Raw genomic sequence first — 19,465 nt, 5'->3', positions numbered from 1 at the left:
TTAATGTCTGGAGCAGCCTCTTTGCAAATCTTAGGGGTTTTAGATAATACTGAGGGAACTCTTTATGATCGCATACTATTTCTTTTCACCTATAACTAATTTATCTACTATCTTTTAGTACAAAGCGCTTACTTGGAAACAAAACCCAGCTTAGTAGCACTGGAATGGTACCAACTCCCTTGACTGTTCATTTCATTAGCTAAGTCCTCCTCTATCTCCATTACACATGTGTGTTTCTGCTCAGATGATGAACCACTCTTCAAACGCCTCTACCTGTCAGGCAGGTATCAGAGACAGAGCAATTTAACAGTTTAGGGGGAACTGTACTCCTCATGATCTACCAAATTTTCTATGAAACCTTAATCATTCCTGGTTCTAACATGAAATTTTTATACTAAGAAGACAAATTTTGAACAGTTTAAATAAAAGTATAAAAAAGAAAATAGTGACAGCCCTAATACCACAAGGCTACGTATTTAAAAGTACTTTTTACACTTTATCTATTTACAGTATATATTTAAAAGTACTTAATTCACTCATAATTAAAGAGGTGCAAATAAAAACTAGAGGTGGCATTTCACCTACTAAAGAAAAAATGTTAATATTGATAACACCTACTTTTGATGATAGGGAGCTTAGTATGTGTCCATACTCTTTATCAGTGGGTTTAAGTTGATGTATCTTCTTGAAAATATATGTACCTTTTGACCCACTGTTGGGAATTAAGGAATTTATCTGACCAGGGATCAAACCCATGCTCCCTGCAATAGAAGCAGAGAATCCTAACCACTGGACTGCCAGGGAAGTATCAATTACACATTTTTATATTAAATACTATGATTATCTTTTTTCCTTTTTCTATCAGTGGAGTTACATGATACAGATCGTTCTGTGATTTCCTGTTTTTCACTTAATATTTTATCTTGGACATCTTAGTACATAAAGATCTGCCTCTTCTGTTTGTAGTAGAAAAGCATTTTATTTATGTGTATACTATAACTTTATTTATGAGTATTTATGTTATTTCCAGGTGTTTACTGTTATATTGCAATGAACATCTTGTTCATATATACTTGCACTCTCATTGCCAGTATATTTAAGAATACAAAGAGATAAATATACATCTGTATAGATACATCTACACAGAGCTATACAGTATATCTGTACAGTAAAACTCCACTGACAGAAAAAGGAAAAGACATAGTCATAGGAAAAGAAGGGGACGACAGAGGATGAGATGGTTGGATGGCGTCACCGACTCAATGGACATGAGTTTGAGCAAGCTCCGGGAGATGGCGAAGGATAGGGAAGCCTGGCATGCTGCAGTCCCTGGGGTCACAGAGAGTCGGACACGACTGAACAACAACAAAAATATTTAATATAATGTGTAACTGAGACTTCCCTGGCAGTCCAGAGGTTAGGATTCCCTGTTTCTAATGCAGGGGGCCCAGGTTTGATCCCTGGTCAGGGAACCAAGATGCTGCACACCATGAGGCTAAAATAAATAAATGATAAATTAAAAAGCAAGAGAAAATGTGTAATTAAAAACTTCTGTAAGAATTCACAATAAAGTATCTATAGCAAGTTTACCTTGGGGGAGCAGAGGTGAGGTGGGATACTTTACAGGACGTCTGCATTTTATATATATATATATATATACACACACACACACACACACACACACACATATATATATTTACTTTTTATATTATTTTAATTCCTTTCATTCCGGAGTATGTTTTTATATTTGAAAAATTCATCAGTTTTGAGATGTAATTTCTTATAAAATTACAAGTTTACTGCAATTTAAGTAAGTGATACCTAAAAGAAATCAATTCATTTCCATAGCTTATTTCACAGATAAGGAATTTGAACATCAATTTCTTTGGCTCACTGAATGAAGGCTGTGCTGTTCATGAAGTACTTTTGAGAATTAAAATGAAGGTGATCACAAGATATTACAGAATATTATAACTTCTTTTCAAAATTATCTTGGAAAAAAGAAGCTCTAACTCTTACAGACCTTTTTTAAAACCACAGACCATGTAAAATTACTTTTTAATGTAACTAAATTGAGTCTTAACAGTCAACTACAGAATAGATTCCTAAAACTTACCAAGTTGGGAATAGAAACTGCAGGAAAGAAGCTGAGGAGTGAAAAGTGGAAAAGGGGTACAGAAAATAGAATTAGAGAAGGGAATAATATCTCTTAGTATAAGCAGGAAAAGGATGACTTTAGAGAGAGTGAGTCCCCATAGAAATACTGTACCTAACAGCTGGCTGTGTTCCCCTGTGATGGAGTTCTGACTCGGGTCTGAAAAACAAACAATTGAAAAGAAAAGAAAAATGAATGAACAAAACAAAGAATTTCTTAAAAATCAGCAACAAAAGTCAACCAAGGAAATAAGCAAAACAAAAAAAAATAATAATAATGCTCAAGAAACAGTAATGAAAGGATAATAAAAATATGACTATTATAAAAAATAATCCCACAGCTTCCTTAAAGAGTTAAACAGATTTGCCATATGACTCACGGTACATACACAAACGAACTGCAAACAGGGACTCAGATACTTGTAGAACAATGTTTACAACAGTGTTATCCACAACAGCCAAGGGTGGAAATAATGCAAGTTACCTCCAAACACGAATGGGTAAACAAAATGTGGTATAGATGGTCCTTGACTTACAAAGGCTGAAGACTTTTTGATTTCATGATGGTCCAAAAGCAATATGCATTCAGTAGAAACCATATTTCAAATTTTGATCTTTTCTCAGGCTGATGATATGCAGTACAATATTCTCTTGTGATGCTGGGCAGCACAGCATGCAGCAACTCCCAGTCAGACACGTAATCGATAGGATAAACAACCATAACAACAATTCTGTACCCAGACAATCTGTTCTCTACTTTTAGTGCTTTTAGTATTCAATCAATTACATGAGGTATTCAACACAGTTATAAAATAGGCTTTGTGTTAGATGATTTTGCCCAATCTGTGGGCATAAGTATTCTGAGCTTAAGATAGGCTAGGCTAAATTATGATGTGTGGTAGGTAGGTATAGTAAATGCACTCCAAGTTACAGTATTTTTAATTTAGGAAGGGTTTATTGGGATGTAACCCTACTGTGTGTCAAAGAAGATTTGTATATATACACACTGGGATATTATTATTCAGTCATAAAAAGGAATCAAGTTCTGATACACGTGCATATACCCTGAAAACATTACACTAAGGGGAAAAAGCCAGAAGCAGAAGAACAAATACTGTATGATTCCATTTATATGAAATATCTAGAAAAGGCAAATTGGCAAATTTACAAAGATAGAAAATAGGTTAGAGGTTAGCTGGGGACTAGAGGTGGAGTTGGGAATAGGATGTTATTATTTAATAAGTTGTAAAAGAATTTCAATCTAAAATAGAACTGGATCATATAAAATGGCAAGACTCATCCATGTGCCCTCAGGAAAACAAAACTTAAAAGACTAAGAGGCCGATTTCCCCAAAATGCCTGGCTTACAGAAACAAAATTTTCTCAGATGATGGGGGGTTGATCAGAGGCCTCATTTCAACCCTGGTAAAGTTTTGCCAGAGGCATGAACAAGAGATGACCCAAGTTGGGTTACTCTCACAAAGTGGGCTGAACAGAACTTTGTTTGTGTGACTAGACTAATTCTGTCTTCTCAGAAAGTTCTGTTTGTCTTTTATTTTAACTGACTCAGACTGAACTCTCCCCTCTTTACATTCCCTGCCCATAAATACAACCTTTCCTAAACTTTGACCAGACTCATCTATAGCTTACTAGTTTGCTTGTCCCAAATTGCAACTCCTGTGCTATTACTGAATAAACTCATCTTTTCTAGCTTGCCTCAGTTTACCTCTTCATTTAGGTCAGAGTACAGAGTTTCTTTTCTTTTTGACAACACAGCACAGCATGTGGAGCTTCCCTGACTGGGCGACGAGGGATCAAACCTGTGTCCCCTGCAGTGGGAGCGTGGAGTCTGGACCTCCAGGGAAGTCCCAGTTTCTTTTTATTTATATATATATATATTTTTTTTTCACACCACAAGTTACAGTGCTGGGTTTTAACCTAGCTCTGGCTGAGTCGAAAGCCTTTACAATTTAATAGCAGAAAAGGAGATAATTGGGAATGAATTTAACTCAATAAACATGGGGAATTATTCAAAGAAAATTAATACACCTCAAGGGAAAATAAAGACTCTGAGGAACCAACACTTTGAGCTTTGTCTCCTTCATAATTTGGGTTGATTTCTCAAGTAAGAAATGGCCTTTCATTGTCAGTTTTATTTGCATTCTTATTCCTAAGAAGTTCCAACATTTTCAGATTAAACACATATCTTTTCTATCCTGTTAAATGGCCTTTCACTGTCAGTTTTATTTGCATTTTTATTCCTAAGAAGTTCCAACATTTTCAGATTAAACACATATCTTTTCTATCCTGTTTTGTCACGGGTTTTTATTTTTACATTCATAACTTTTGCTAATTTCACCATTGGGAAATTTAAGTAGTTTTTTTTTTTAACTGACTTATTTGAATTAATTATATAAGTATTTATATTATTTCTTGTCAAATTCCTAGCAAATATTAAACCACCCTTTTACTTTGCCTTTTAATTGTGTTTATGATGTGGTTAATGTACAAATACTTCAATTACTTTTAAATATAATTAAGTTATCAGTCTTTTCCTTTTTGATTCTTTTCTATCTTTTATTTTTTGGATTGGGGTGTATGCTGATGAACTTTCCCATCCAGAGATGAACTAGATGAATGCTTGTTCTTTCATCTAGTCTTATTATTCATTTTTTTTCAATTCTGTAATGCACCTGAAATGCATTTTGAGTTGAGGGACAAGAAAAAGAAAGTACTTTACTTAGCTGGGTAACAGTCACTTCATAATGTGTGTGTGTTAGTCACTCAGTCATGTCCGACTCTTTGTGACTCCATGGACTGTAGCCCACCAGGCTCCTTTGTCCATGGGATTCTCCAGGCAAGAATACTGGAGTGGGTTGCCATTTCCTTCTCACCAGAGTTTCTTTTTAAAAAAATTTTTTTGGCAATGCAGTGCAGCTTGTAGGATCTTATTAGTTCCCTGAACAGGGATCAAACCCAGGCCCACTTACAGCAGTTGAAAGCATGGAGTTCTAACCACTGGACCATCAGAGAATTCTGAGAAGACACAGTTTCTGTTTGGGGTGGTGAGAAATTTTGGAAACACTGGTAACGGTTGCACAACATTGTGAATGTATTTAATGTCACTGCACTAAAAAATGGCTAAAATGGGACAATGGCAAATTTTGTGTTGTATATATTTTTCTATAATAAAAAGTAAATTAAAAAATAATCACACAAATTTAGCCAATCAATATTAGTTCCATAAAGTAGAAGAATGATTCAGGACCTATGACATGAATTACATTTTCTCTTTAATGATCAAAGAATATGTAGCCATAGCGGCTACAAGTCAAGACATAAGTAAAGCATTCATTACTACCAGCAGATATGTTCCGATTTGACTTCAAGATAAAATGACTACACTGGCTTTTATAAATATCTCTTTCTTCAGTATTTTGTCATAAAATTAGTGACAATAAACCAAGTTCTTAATCCAAAAGACACTGACAATTGCCAATTAACAACCTGCTTATTTCAAAGGCTTATAAAGTGTTAAAAGCTCAATAAGGAAAAGACTCTGAGCTCCACTTTCCTCAAAGGGTAATAAATCTTTTGAAATATAGAGAATTACATCTGGATTTCTTGAATGTGTTTGGGGAATGTATAATTATGGATGATTTGTGTCTTATGGCAGAAACCAACAATACATTGTAAAAATTAAAAAACAAAAATATTAAAAAAAATAATTTTAGACCAGGGGTCTATGAACAATGGGGAAAAAATTACATCTTCATTGTCACTAACCTCTAATTAAGTCGAGTGTTTTTCCCAAATATGATATAGGCAACAAAATACATAAAAAAAAATTACCTGTGATTTTGTCAACAATAACTGATATTTTCATATCACATTACAGTTGTATATACCTCATAATATCTTTTAGGTTCCACACTACTTTGAAATTATGGTAGTCATCAGAGTGCCTGCTAGGTTTAAACAGGCTTAAGACTGCCAAAGAGGTCCAAGATACAGAAAATATTAAGAATTACTATTTTAAACAAAATTCAAATAACATTTTCCATGGTGTTTCTAAATATAAATGTACATATATAATTAAATCTAACACTAAGCAGCCTGGATAGACAGACCCTATCAGAAACTATACAAATTCTGATTTCTGATGTATACAGTATATATTAGAGTATATTCTACATAATATAATTAAGGAAGACATAACATAGAAATCTGATTCCTAGAACTAAAGTTTTAAATGCTATGTGAGGATTTAATGATATATTTTGAGAAGGTTTTCTTCCATAATTTTGTTTTAAGAGAAATTTCAAATTTTTAAAAGATATTTTCCCCAACATGCTAGAAAATGATCTTTCAGTTTTTAATTTAAACCAGTTTTATTTCCTATCTAAATAAAGAATATGGGTTGTTTTTGTACGTAAGACAGAAGTAGGACTAACAGTTCTATAGCATATTAACATATCACATAAGCTCTCTCTCTCTCTCACACACACACACACACATACACACACACGGGATGAGAGGGTAACAGGCAGGAAGGCCAGAGGTCCCTAAGAGGCAGGAGGAAATAAACTGCAAGTGGCAGACTTATTTTTACTTCTCTACACAAAATTAAAAGAAGTTTCTTTTAATTCTGTGTTGTAGACACCTGATTCTGCAGGAACTTTTCTCAAACCTTGAGCTAAACAATGCATTTTTCTTATGGAAATGTTTTTCTTAAGCTATCTTAATGAAACTATGTATTTGCTTTGGGATCTGCCTTTCTTCAAAATGGTTCTGCCTCAGTTCAGTTCAGTTGCTCAGTCATGTCCGACTCTTTGTGACCCCATGGACTACAGCACGCCAGGCTTCCCTGTCCATCACCAACTCCCAGAGCTTGCTCAAACTCATGTCCATTGAGTTGGTGATGTCATCCCACTATCTCATCCTCTGTCGTCCCCTTCTCCTCCTGCCTTCAATCTTTCCCCCCATCAGGGTCTTTTCCAATGAGTCAGCTCTTCGCATCAGGTGGCCAAAGTACTGGAGTTGCAGCTTCAACATCAGTCCTTCCAATGAATATTTAGGACTGATTTTGTTTAGGATGGACTGGTTTTATCTCCTTGCAGTACAAGGGACTCTCAAGAGTCTTCTCCAACACCACACTTCAAAAGCATCAATTCTTCGGTGCTCAGCTTCCTTTATAGTCCAATTCTCACATCCACATATGACTACTGGAAAAACCATAGCATTGACTAGATGCACCTTTGCTGGCAAAGTTATGTCTTTGCTTTTTAATACGCTGTCTCTAGGTTGGTCATAACTTTTCTTCCAAGGAGCAAGTGTCTTTTAAAAATTTCATGGCTGCAGTCACCATCTGCAGTGACTACGGAGCTCCCAAAAATAAAGTCTCTCATTGTTTCCACTGTTTCCCCATCTATCTGCCATGAAGGGATGGGACCGGACACCATGATCTTAGTTTTCTGAATGTCCGCCTAAGACTAACTTTTTTTCTTTTCTCTAACCTTGGGCTGATAACAGCACAACAAACAAGTATTCATGTCAATTGTTTTATGGCCGAGGATGACACACCTTGTGCCATTCTATCTCAAAAATGCATACTGTGGGAGAGAAAGGAAAAGTCAGTTGCACAGTTGTGTCCAGCTCTTTGTGACCCCATGGACTGTAGCCCACCAGGCTCCTCTGTCCAAGGAATTCTCCAGGCAAGAACACTGGAATGGGTTGCCATTTCCTTCTCCAGGGGACTTTCCCAACCCAGGAATAAAGCTGGGTCTCCTGCACTGCAGGCAGAGTCCTTACCAACTGAGCCACCAGGGAAGCCCCATGGGGGAGAGGGGCCTGGGGAAACTCCCTCAGCCGCCAGGGGTCTGTCTCTTCTGATTAGCCGCTTTCTAACAGAAATAAAACGCCTTGCTAAAAATTAGCAAGGGGCATTCTTTCTGCCCTCTTCTGATGTCTATGACAGAAGCTTTCCCTATCTCTTTTATACTTGAATAAAATTCTGTTACACAAAAAGCTCCAAGTGGTCAAGCCTGGTCTCTGGCCCCAGATCTAAATCCTCTCCTCTGGAGGTCACAAATCCCATTGCAGCACACAGCTCACGGCAACCACCTTTCACTATCATTACAGAAAAACAGGTATATAAGTAACGTGAAAGGAAGAGTAGAGAAAAAATCATATGATTTCAGAACCAGAAGAGCCTTGATCATCATCTAGATATACTCCAGTGCTTCTAAAGGAAAAGTTGCAGAAAAGTTATTAGCATCATCTGTTTTCTTCCTAAAACTATACCAACAATCCTTCTGAAGATTCTGACTTCCAGATACTGTCACTAATAGGAATGCCTTTATCCATCAGGTGTGCTGGGACAGAACAAAGCTGAGAACCTTGGATTTTAACATATATAACTGACAAGATGAACACTTGGGTTAATGAATGACCAAAGACACACAACACTATGACAAAAAAGAAAGGTTGGAGATAAAGTCATGACGTTTTGAAAACCTATGTTCATGTTTCTTAATACTCTAATTCTAATTTCCTTGTTCTAAAATAAAGTACAATCGCCTAAAACAAGTTATCTGGAATTGCCAGGGCATGTATCTATGAAAAAAAAAAAAATCTCAGATAATTCAGACAGAATAGGTGTGATTTCTGAGGGGGTTATATAAATGACTTTTTCTTTAAAAGAAATACCACTTTCTTCACTGTATATTTTCTTGCCTTCTGAGATATGCACATATGATTCCATGCATTTTCTAGTTAAGCCAAGACTTTTCCCTTGAACATTCTCTTATATAGTCAGTCCTCTATTTCTGAGGGATGGGGGTGGGAGTGGGGTGGAACCTGCAGATTTGGAGGGCCAACTACACTACACCATTTTATATGAGGGATCTGAGCATCTGTACATTCTGGTATTCCAGGGGTAGTGGGGAGGGTACTGGAACCAATCCCACCTGGATTCTAATGGACGACTATATTTAAGATGAGTAAAAATAACTCTACTGTGTAGCTCTTTACAAGTTTTTTCATGTATTATAATTAAAGGGACATAGGGCAATCTTTACTTGGTACCTATTTGGTAATATGAAGACTAACTCCCAAGGACCTGCAAATAAATACTTCATTAATAAATGTAAAAGCTGAAACAAGGGCAAATCTAGGAGTAAACAAGCTCATGAACTGACTGGAATGAAACTAGCTATGGTAGTAAAAAAAAAATCACAATTGGTAAATGGGTTTATTAAGTTGAAGGGTGTTTCTGGGCATGCAATCCAAATTGTGTTCAACAACACTCTGAGATATGTCTCCGCACCTTTGTATTGTTCTGTATCTGAACTCTCCCATTCAACATTTTTTCTGTCTGTGTCACTAATGAGGGCACACCCAACCCAAGTTTGCATAATACTGGGAGTTGTCCGAAATATTACTCAAAATGGTATCTGTTTTAACCAAATTACCTCCTGTAATAAGAACAATATGCCAATAATGTAACTATTTTAACCTTCTGACGGCCTTCCTAAATTAAGCTATTTCTAAGTCATAATATAACCAGATTATATACAAAAGCCTGTGAAACTCTATAGACAAAAGGACAGTTCAAATACAAAATAGAAACATATACCTTTTCACAATGCGTAAATGGCATCAGAAAAGTGAACTGAAATTATTTTCTTGGAACTATAATGATACAGTAGTTTTATAAAATGGGCACTTGCTCAATATATTTGGTTTATCCTGGGCAAATGGTAAAGAGCAGAGATTTTATTTCTTGCCAAGTGCCTCAGAGAATAGAGAGGAAAAAAAATGATTGTGGGTGGTATTCCCTTACAAAACTGCCTCTCTATAAACAGTTTTTCTGAAAAGCCTTATTATCTCCCTTAGTTTGCCCACAGCAATAGTCTTTTTCTGAATTTCCTTTGATAATCATTTCACCTACCATTCTTGGCAGAGAATTTGAAGCAAATGAAAGCTAATCTACATTGTGCATCTAAATATCACTGTACATTTTCGTCATTAAAGATAGAATCAGTAATTTCATTAAAATAACACAATCAATAATAGAAACTATTGCCTAAACATGTAGAAAAAGAAGTAGACATGACCAAGGGCAGCAGAAATTATTTAAAGATACCAAATACCTGAAATCATCAGTCTTAACACATTTCTAATTTTTTCAATTCCAATTTTAAGAAAACCAAAGCAGCAGCAGCATCATAAGAAGCCATTTGGACTCAAAATTAGGTAAAGATGATTAAAGATGAAATCAAAGACAATTACTCTAACATTCACGTTTATTAGATTCTGCCTCTATTTTGAGTAAGTTCTAATTTTGGTGGGAAACTTAGGAGGGAAAACAAGCTGATATAAAGTAAAATTTGAAAAACCTATCCTCTTTACATAGACCTTGAACTGACTGCAATGAAACTAAACAGAACTAAAAAAATTCACATGTGATTAATTGGGTATAAATAAATAGACGGGTGAAAAAATCAGGGAATTTTAGGCAAAGTAATTAAGTAATAAGATGGAAATGTAAAGCACTGCCTACAAAAAGTTACTAAATCATTAGTTATTTATACTTGGTATGTACCCCAAAAAGGAAAATCAAGAGATCCTTTCTGCTTTTTTTAAATGTAATAAAAATATAACTTTTAAAAGATATTTAGAAGTATCTGCCAAAAAAAGATGGTATCTACTGGGATACTGATGAAGCCGAGTAGGACCCTGGAGGGGCTCCTGGGCATGGGAGTCTTTCAGTTCAGCCTCCATGACCTTCCCTGAGCTCCAGAGGGCAGGGTTCAAACAGTTGCCTATCTGGGAAGGGGAGGGATGCAGAGTCAAGAGAGAACAGCCAGAAGACAACAGTGCAGCCTTGGGGCAGGGCATAAGAGCAGCTACACAAAGGCCTTAAAATGGGAATAAGCTTGGCATGTTTGGGAAACAATGTGACTAAAATACAGAGAGTAGGAAAGTGGTTTTTAAGGAAAGAAAGGTCAGCAAATTAGGTGGCAGATACATCTTGTAGTACTGCAGACTATGGTAAAGAGTATGATAAGAAAATGATATGAAATAGCTGGAAAGGTTTTAAATAGCAGCATGACAGGTCTGATTAACTTTTTAGAAGATGGAGGCTACTGGCTGAAGAGAGGATTGTAGCATGAGCAAGAGTAGAAATGGGAGAACCAACTGGAAGTCCACTGTAGAAATCTTAGAAAGGTATGATTAGGACTGGAGTGAAGACGGTAAAAGTTGAGAGCCTGACGATATCTTCTGGAATGAGGGCTTATGAGTTAGTCTTCAAAGGTAATGTTCCTGTGACTTTAAGTTTGGGCTACAGCCCTTTTCATTTTTCTATTCAATAAATATTTTTTGGGCACCTTCTACATGTGAGCCTTCCCCGATAGCTCAGTTGGTAAAGAATTTGCATGCAATGAAGGAGACCTCGGTTCAATGCCTGGGTTGGGAAGATCCACTGGAGGACAGGCTAACCACTCCAGTATTCTTGGGCTTCCCTTGTGGCTCAGCTGGTAAAGAATCTGCCTGCAATGCGGGAGACCTGAGTTTGATCCCTGGGTTAGGAAGATCCCCTGGAGAAGGAAAAGGCTATTCTGGCCTGGAGAATTCCAGGGACTGTACAGTCCATGGGGCTGTAAAGAGTCAGACAAAACTGAATGACTTGCACTCACTACATGTGAAACACTGCTAATTACTAGAAATGTAACAATAAAATCCCTGCCATCAAAGAGCTTACATGTTAGCAGAGAAGAGAAAAACAAACAAGCTAAGTGTCAAGAGTAATAAGAAAACAAAAAAGAAAAGCAGAGTAAGAATAGAGATGACTAGTGGGGGGATGGTTTGTGTGCTAATTTATAATTTAGACACTGAAACTAAAAAATGTCTGTCAGATAATGGGACACATGACCAGAAACTTATCTGCAAGAAGAACACTGCAGGCAAAGGGAACAGTTAGTGCAAAGACCCTGAAGCAGGTACCTGATGGCTTAATCAATAAACAGCAAGGAAGCTAAGTTACACAACAGAATAGCAAGATAAAAGTGGTAAGATGTGGGATAAGAGATGGATGTGTGTCAGGGGCAGGGGCACAGATCATGTGGAGCCTTGTTGGGACACAGTAGGGACTTTTGCTTTGAGTGAGCAAGAAATCCATTGGAAGGTTTTGATTTATATTTTAATATGACCACTCTAGCTGGAGAACAGATTGCAGGAGGCAAGTTGAGGAAGCAAAAAATTGTTAGAAGGCTTTTACAATGGTCCCAGAAAAGATAATGGTAGTGTGGATCAGCTCAGTGGTAGAGAAGGTGCTGAGAAGTAATCAGATGCTGGGTGTGTATCAATGGAAGGATTCACAAGATGAGCATGCTGACGACTGCACATGGGAAAGGGGGAAAGGAAGGAGTCAAAGTTTTTTCCAACAATTACGTGAACAGAGATGCCATTTACTGAGCTGTGGAAGACTGAGAGAAGAGCAATGATGGTGAAGTTTTAAAGACACCTATAACTGTTAGATGCTGTGAGGAATAAAAGAATGAGTATATTTCTAACATTAAGAAGCTCATAATTTTGTTGAAGAGTCAAATTCAACATAAAAAAACTAAAATAAGAATCCCTCTGCCATTCTGGGTATGAGACGATATAGTGAAGCCCATGTGGTTATGGAATCCAACATAGAGTCAGGGATGAATGGGTAGAGATATTAGGAAACGGTAAAGATCACCTATGGAAGACAGTAAATATGGTTTAATTTTTACTATCTGAAAATGTTTAGGAACTATACTATTTCACTTTTGTTATTTTTATGTTTTGATTACTTCTGTAAGAATACAAGCATTCAGGGACTTCCCTGGTGGTCAGCTGGTTAAGAATCACCCTTGTGATGCAGGAGATGCAGGTTCAATGCCTGGCTGGGGAACTAAGATCCCACATGCCATGGAGCAACTAAGTACTGCAACAAGGATCCCACACGCTGCAGCTAAGACCCGACACAGCCAAATAAATAATTATAAAAAAAAAAAAAGAATGAGCACTCATAAATATTTATCATAATTTTATACTAAAGGTTTATTAAATTCATTTGTTCTAAACATCTTGGCAGGTTTTATATTTGTGGTTTCAGGTTATCAGGATGTGACTCCACCTTCTCTCTATACCCTTATCATTAACCCTGTTACCCGGGAATTGAAGCATTTTATCAAACAGAATTTTCTTATGTCTGTGCTAGAATGTCTGTAACATCTCTTCAGAACTCTATGGTCCCTTTTTTTAACAGGCTTAGAGCCTCTGCTTGGCAATGTTAAAATTTGCTGCGAGCAAAATTAAAATCATTTATATCTATTTTTAGTTTATATTTTATTTATACAGTGGCAAGCATACTGAGATTTCATTTGGTGACAAAGTTTCCATATAAAGGAAACCAGAAAACCAGTGTAAGAAAAAATATTAAATAATGCAAAAATGATATATAAAAATGGAAAGGTTATAAAGGTAGTCTCCAGGAGATTCAATTTAGGGAAATTTTCCTACTATCATCAAAGCAAGCTTACACAGAAACCCTGCAAGAAAGACTTATTTTTGTGTTCCAAAAGAAACTCAGAAAACTGAAAAGATTTGTCCAAGAGGTACAGCTGATAATCTATGTACTGCCTTTAGTGCTGCAAGGCTCCAAAGGAGAAGAGCAACATGGATTGAGTGCAGTAGGAATTTTAGGTAAAACTTTTAAAAACCTTAAAAATCATGGAGAACTCAAAATCACAGAAGAGGAATAAACATGGGACATGTCTGGGATCATTTGCTTGGAAGGGTTGATCCCTTAGGAAAAGTCTTAAGACATCTAAAGGAGACGAAAAGTAACTGAAATTCTCTGTGTGGAAATCTAAAAATAAAAGCAGTATTTTAGGTAAGAAAACAAGAGTGCAATATGCAAATGAAATGAATATCAGATTTATCAGAGGCCAAGAAGGTGTAATTATTACCAGGCCACTGTAGTTTATCCATGTGCTAACAAGCATCTCTAGCGTGATCTCTAGATGGTTGTTATTAGTTCAACCAACACTCTGAATGCCTACTCTGTGCTAGGTGCTGTGCTTGGCACTGAGACACCAGTAGTAACCCTTTCTTCTCAACAATCTGGAGAGAAAACATGCGAACGATTATGAAGACAATAAAAATAATTCTTATAGTATGGGTACAAATACTGTGGGAATCAAAAGGTAAGGAAAACAAATAAAATGGTGACCAGGGGTGGTCAATGGGATAACTGAGCTACATTTTGAAGGATGTGTAGTTCATTAAAAAGCAGAATGGGTGAGAGAAAATGGACAAGGGGAGACATTCTAGTCAAAGAGATTGACAACAAGGACACAGCTAATGGAGAAATTCTGGAGATAACATGGGAAATATACACCTAATAACATACCTGTATACAATATTAGGTATATACTATATCTAATCTATAATATTATATAATGTTATTTTAGCTATAATTGTTGTACAGTCGTTAAATCATATACAACTCTCTGTGACCACATGGACTGTATCAGGCTCCTCCGTCTTCCACTATCTCCTGAAGTTTGCTCAAATTCATGCCCACTGAGTTAGTGATGCTATTCAACCATCTCATCCTCTGCCACCCCCTTCTCCTTTTACTGTCTATCCTTCCGAGCATGAAGGCCTTTTCCAGTGAGTCCGCTCTTCACATCAGGTGGCCAAAGTATTGATGCTTCAGCTTCAGCATCAATCCTTCCAATGAATATTCAGGGTTGATTTCCTTTAGGATTGGCTGGTTTGATCTCCTTGCTGTCCAAGGGACTGTCAAGCATCTTCTCTAGCATTACAGTTCGAAAACATCAATTCCTTGGCACTCAGCCTTCTTTATGGTTAACTCTCACACCTGTACATGACTACTGGAAAAACCACAGCTTTGACTAGATGGACCTTTGTCAGCAAAGTGACATCTCTGCTTTTTAATATGCTCTCTAGGTTTGTCATAGCTTTCCTTCCAAGGAGCAAGGATCCTTTAATTTCATGGCTGCAGTCACTGTCCACAGGGATTTTGGAGCCCAAGAAAATAAAATCTGTCACTGCCATTCATATATGTATTGTATCTAATATAAAATATATACACATTTAACAGGAGAGGAGATTTTAAAAGTTGATTTAAAAAGTGGCTAAGATACGAAGCAGAAACAGTCAGAAGATGTGTTTCCAACTTCTGATTCTTCCCCTTTCTCATTCATCAAATGAGATGGCTTCCATCCCAATCTCTTCTTTCCATCACACTGCCATCTATTAGAATCTCATTATTCATAGCCTGGACCATTAAAATAGTTTTAATTAGTCTCCTTGCCACAATTTTCCCATCTTCAAACAATCCTTCATTTTCCTTATTAATTTTGCCTTTATCAGCTTCTTTATTGTTTAAAAAACACTTTCAAAGACCTCCAAGTGAAAAGGCATGAGTGCCCAACCATTTTGTGAAGACGGATTGTTCTCACTTCTTGTTTATATTTTGACATCATATGGGGTGCTGATTCAAGTCTCTCCAAGAAAAGGAAAGGGCTGCATTTTGCAGGCTCTGTCTCTACTCCTACTGTGAATTTTCTGGTTGGGCATGGTAGTGGTAATGATGGTGGTGGCAGAGGTTAATTGCTTAAGCAACCATAAATAGATCCCAGTTTACAAGTTTGAATCCCTTGGCTTATAGCGTGAACTCCAAAAACCTAGTCCTGGCTTTCAAGTTTCTTTATAATCTAGCATTAGTCTACTCCTAACTTTATTGTTTGCTGTTTTTAGTCATGAGCCCTCTACTCCACACTACCTGGAATGCCTTGAGCCTTGGTTCTAGACACATGTATCTTTGTCTGTTATCATATGTCATTGAAAGTTTCCCTGTCTACCGTCTCCACTTACCTGATTTCTACATCTTTCAAAAGTCCAAATAAAATGCTTCTTCTTTCCTTAGCCCTACTCTGAGCTTTAATTTTCTAAAAGATTTAATCTTCCTCTGAACTGTTGGATGTATGCTGCCTTGTATTATATTTTAATAATCTATTAATTCAACAAATACTTCTTAAGCTCCTGTAAGTGTCTGACTGTATGCCAGGCACTGGGGGTTACACAGAGAAGCACAACGCAGTAGCTGCCCTTAAGGGACTTTCAGCACACAGGGGTAGGACAAGTGTTACTAATAACAATGGGTGCTTAAAGTACTATATTAGGTGTTTATTAGGGATGTGGATGGCTTAGCAGGTGAACAATCCTCCTGCAATGCAGGAGACACAGGAGATGCAAGTTCGATCCCTGGGTTTGGAAGATTCCTCTGGAGGGAGAAAATGGCAATCCACTCCAGTATTCTTGCCTAGAAAAAACCACGGAGAGAGGAGCCTGGCGGGCTATGGTCCACGGGGTTGCGGAGTTTGACACAACTGAAGCAACTGAGCACAGCACACACAGCACAGGGAGCGTCAATGTCACGTCACGCCACGCCACGCCACGCAACAGGGAGGCCATGAGGGAAGAAGCGATGCTTGAGCTCAGTCTTCTTAAAGAAGAGTAACTGTTGGCTTGGGATTGGAGGAAAGAACATTTCAGGAATATGAAACAAAATGTGTGGAAACAAGAAAGACATTCAAGAATATTTGCTATGGTGTTTATTATATATGAGCAATAGATAGGAAGGCAGTTAAATTAGGATATTCTAGATAATGAAGGTATATGTACGACCTGCCAAACAGTATAGGCTTTATTCTGCAGATAGTGGAGAGATATTACTGGGTTAACTTAAATAAGGAAGTAAAAGAATGAGATGTATTAATATATTAGAGAAAACTCCTGGTAGTGGCTGTAATAGCTGGCTTTTGGAGGCTAGACATGAAATAACAATGGACTTATCCTGAACCAGTGCAGTCACAGTGAGAGCAGGGAGATGGGGACTGACTTGAGAAATATTTAGGAGACTAAGTAAGCAACAACTGGTAGGAAAGAGGAAGAAGGAGAGGTGGAGGAGAGAGACTAGACAGTTTCATACTTAGTGGGAAGGTTTAAATAAAGTAGAAAAGACAAGAGAGAGGAGGCAAGGGAATTCCCTGGTGATCCAGTGGTTAGGGCTCCATGCTACTACAGCTGTCAGCCTGGGTTCAATCTCCAGTATGGGAACTAAGATCCCACAAGCTGAATGGCATGGCCAAAATCTTTTTTTTTTTAAAAAGAGAGAGGCAGCAAGAGAATCTTGGCAGAATTGTGTACAGATGAGCACTGATAAGAAGGAAGAAGGTAAAGGGTAAGTATCAAAATAGATGGTGCTAAGAATTGGGGAAGAGGTGTTCTGGAAATACATCCTTTATTTAAACTTATATACACTTGCTTATTCAGCTTATATGTAGAGTACATCATGCGAAATCCCAGGCTAGATGAATCACAAGCTGGAATCAAGACTGCCAGGAGAAATATTAACAACCTCAGATATGCAGATGATACCACTCTAAGGGCCAAAAGCAAAGAGGAACTAAGAAGCCTCTTGTTGAGGGTGAGAGGTGAAAAGGCTGGCTTAAAACTCAACATTCAAAAAACTAAGATCACGGCATTCGGCCCCATCACTTCGTGGCAAACAGATGGGGGAAAGATGAAAACAGTGATAGCTTTTTTCTTGGATTCCAAAATCACTGTGGACAGTGACTGCAGCCATGAAATTAAAAGACACTTGCCTCTTGGAAGGAAAGCTACATGCTACAGTCTGTGGGGTTGCAGAGTCAAACACAGCTTAGTGAATAAACAGCTGCCAAACCGTCAGTCATCTGCTGAACATAAGAGAATAGAGGGTTGGGGGTGCTTAATGAGTATTTTAAGTTTTGTGAGGAACTTCAAGAAAGGAGTTTAACTAGGATCATACAGAACTTTTGAAAAGTGTTAACAGTACAGTTGAGGTGGAGAAGATTAGGAAAAGAAAATAGCATAGGATAAAATAAAATGAATCATTGATACCTTATGTCCTTCTTTGGCTTTATGGATGATCCAAATTATTTTTCGTGTACTGTAGAAAAACCTATTTCATGTTTTCTTCGTTTTTAAAGACTTAAAGGTTTTGGGAGAATAAGGCCCAACAATACAGACTACCTCCTTAACAAAAAGGGATGAGAACTGACCTGAACATCCTAATTGTAAGGAGCCACAGAGCTAAGGAACTAAGGAGCTGAACCTTTGCATTATGGAGACTAAGAGAACATGGTAAACGTTTCTGATATTTTAAGAGCCTGTGTTGATTTTATGTCACTGGTAAAAAGATAATTGCTTAATGCAAGCTGAATTTAACATTTTCTAGATTTTCAAACATACAGAGAAGTTAAACTAGAAACTCTTGTACAAACTGCACTTTAAAAAGTCTGTTTCTAATGTATATGTCTGTGAAAATACACAAGCACATACACATATCTTCTGACTATCAGTAAATGTGTAATGGTCCTCCATAATCCATTTCACTCCCACCTTGCCCAGTCCAAAGCAACTACTAATCTACTTTCTGTCCTCATAAATTTGCCTATTCTGGACATTTCATATAAGTGAAATCATATGTGGTCTCTAGTGATGGGCTTCTTTTATTTTGTATAATGTTTTCAGGGTTCATATATAGTGTAGCAGATAGCTGAGAAAAGAAGAAAAGCTAAAGACAAAGGACAAAAGGAAAGATATACCCATTTGAACACAGAGTTTCAAAGAATAGCAAGGAGAGATAAGAAAGCCTTCCTAAGTGATCAATGCAAAGAAATAAAGGAAAACAGTAGAAAGGGAAAGACTAGAGATCTCAAGAAAATTAGAAATACCAAGGGAACATTTCATGCAAAGATGAGCACAATACAGGACAGAAATGGTATGGACCTAACAGAAGCAGGAGATATTAAGAAGAGGTGGTAAGAACACATAGAGCTGAAAGTTAAGTTGCTCAGTTGTGTCTGACTCTTTTCGATCCCAGGATCCTCCGTCCATGGGATTTTCCAGGCAAAAGTACTGGAGTGGGTTGCCATTTCCTTCTCCAGCGGATCCTCCAAACCCATGAATCGAACCCGGGTTTCCTACGTTGTAGGCAGACGCTTTACTGTCTGAGCCACCAGGGAAGTCACACACAGGAGAACTAAACAAAAAAATTCTTAATGACCTAGACAACCACGATGGTGTGAGCACTCACCTAGAGCCAGACATCCTGGAATGTGCAGTCAAGTGGGCCTTAGGAAGCATCACTACAAACTAAGCTAGTGGTGGTGATGGAATTCCAGTTGAGCTATTATTT

At 37.3% G+C, this 19,465-nt stretch overlaps 1 protein-coding gene across 3 annotated transcripts in view; it reads right to left on the bottom strand.

Moving 5' to 3' along the window:
- Positions 1–19,465, bottom strand: part of SLC12A6 (solute carrier family 12 member 6) — a 92,159-nt gene that overhangs the window by 37,438 nt on the left and 35,256 nt on the right. For 2 of the 3 annotated variants that reach the window (XM_020904092.2, XM_020904094.2), the window contains one exon: positions 2,270–2,314. The exons of the other annotated variant lie outside the window; for it this stretch is intronic. In XM_020904092.2, the coding sequence (XP_020759751.1) occupies positions 2,270–2,314 (45 nt within the window). The remainder of the gene's footprint in view (positions 1–2,269; positions 2,315–19,465) is intronic. 3 annotated transcript variants of the gene reach the window in all.

Source organism: Odocoileus virginianus, chromosome 6 (assembly GCF_023699985.2).
Source record: "Odocoileus virginianus isolate 20LAN1187 ecotype Illinois chromosome 6, Ovbor_1.2, whole genome shotgun sequence".
NCBI classification, from domain to species: Eukaryota; Metazoa; Chordata; class Mammalia; order Artiodactyla; family Cervidae; genus Odocoileus; species Odocoileus virginianus.
The sequence above is the reverse complement of the archived record's forward strand: the minus strand, read 5'-3'. Positions and strand labels throughout refer to the sequence as shown.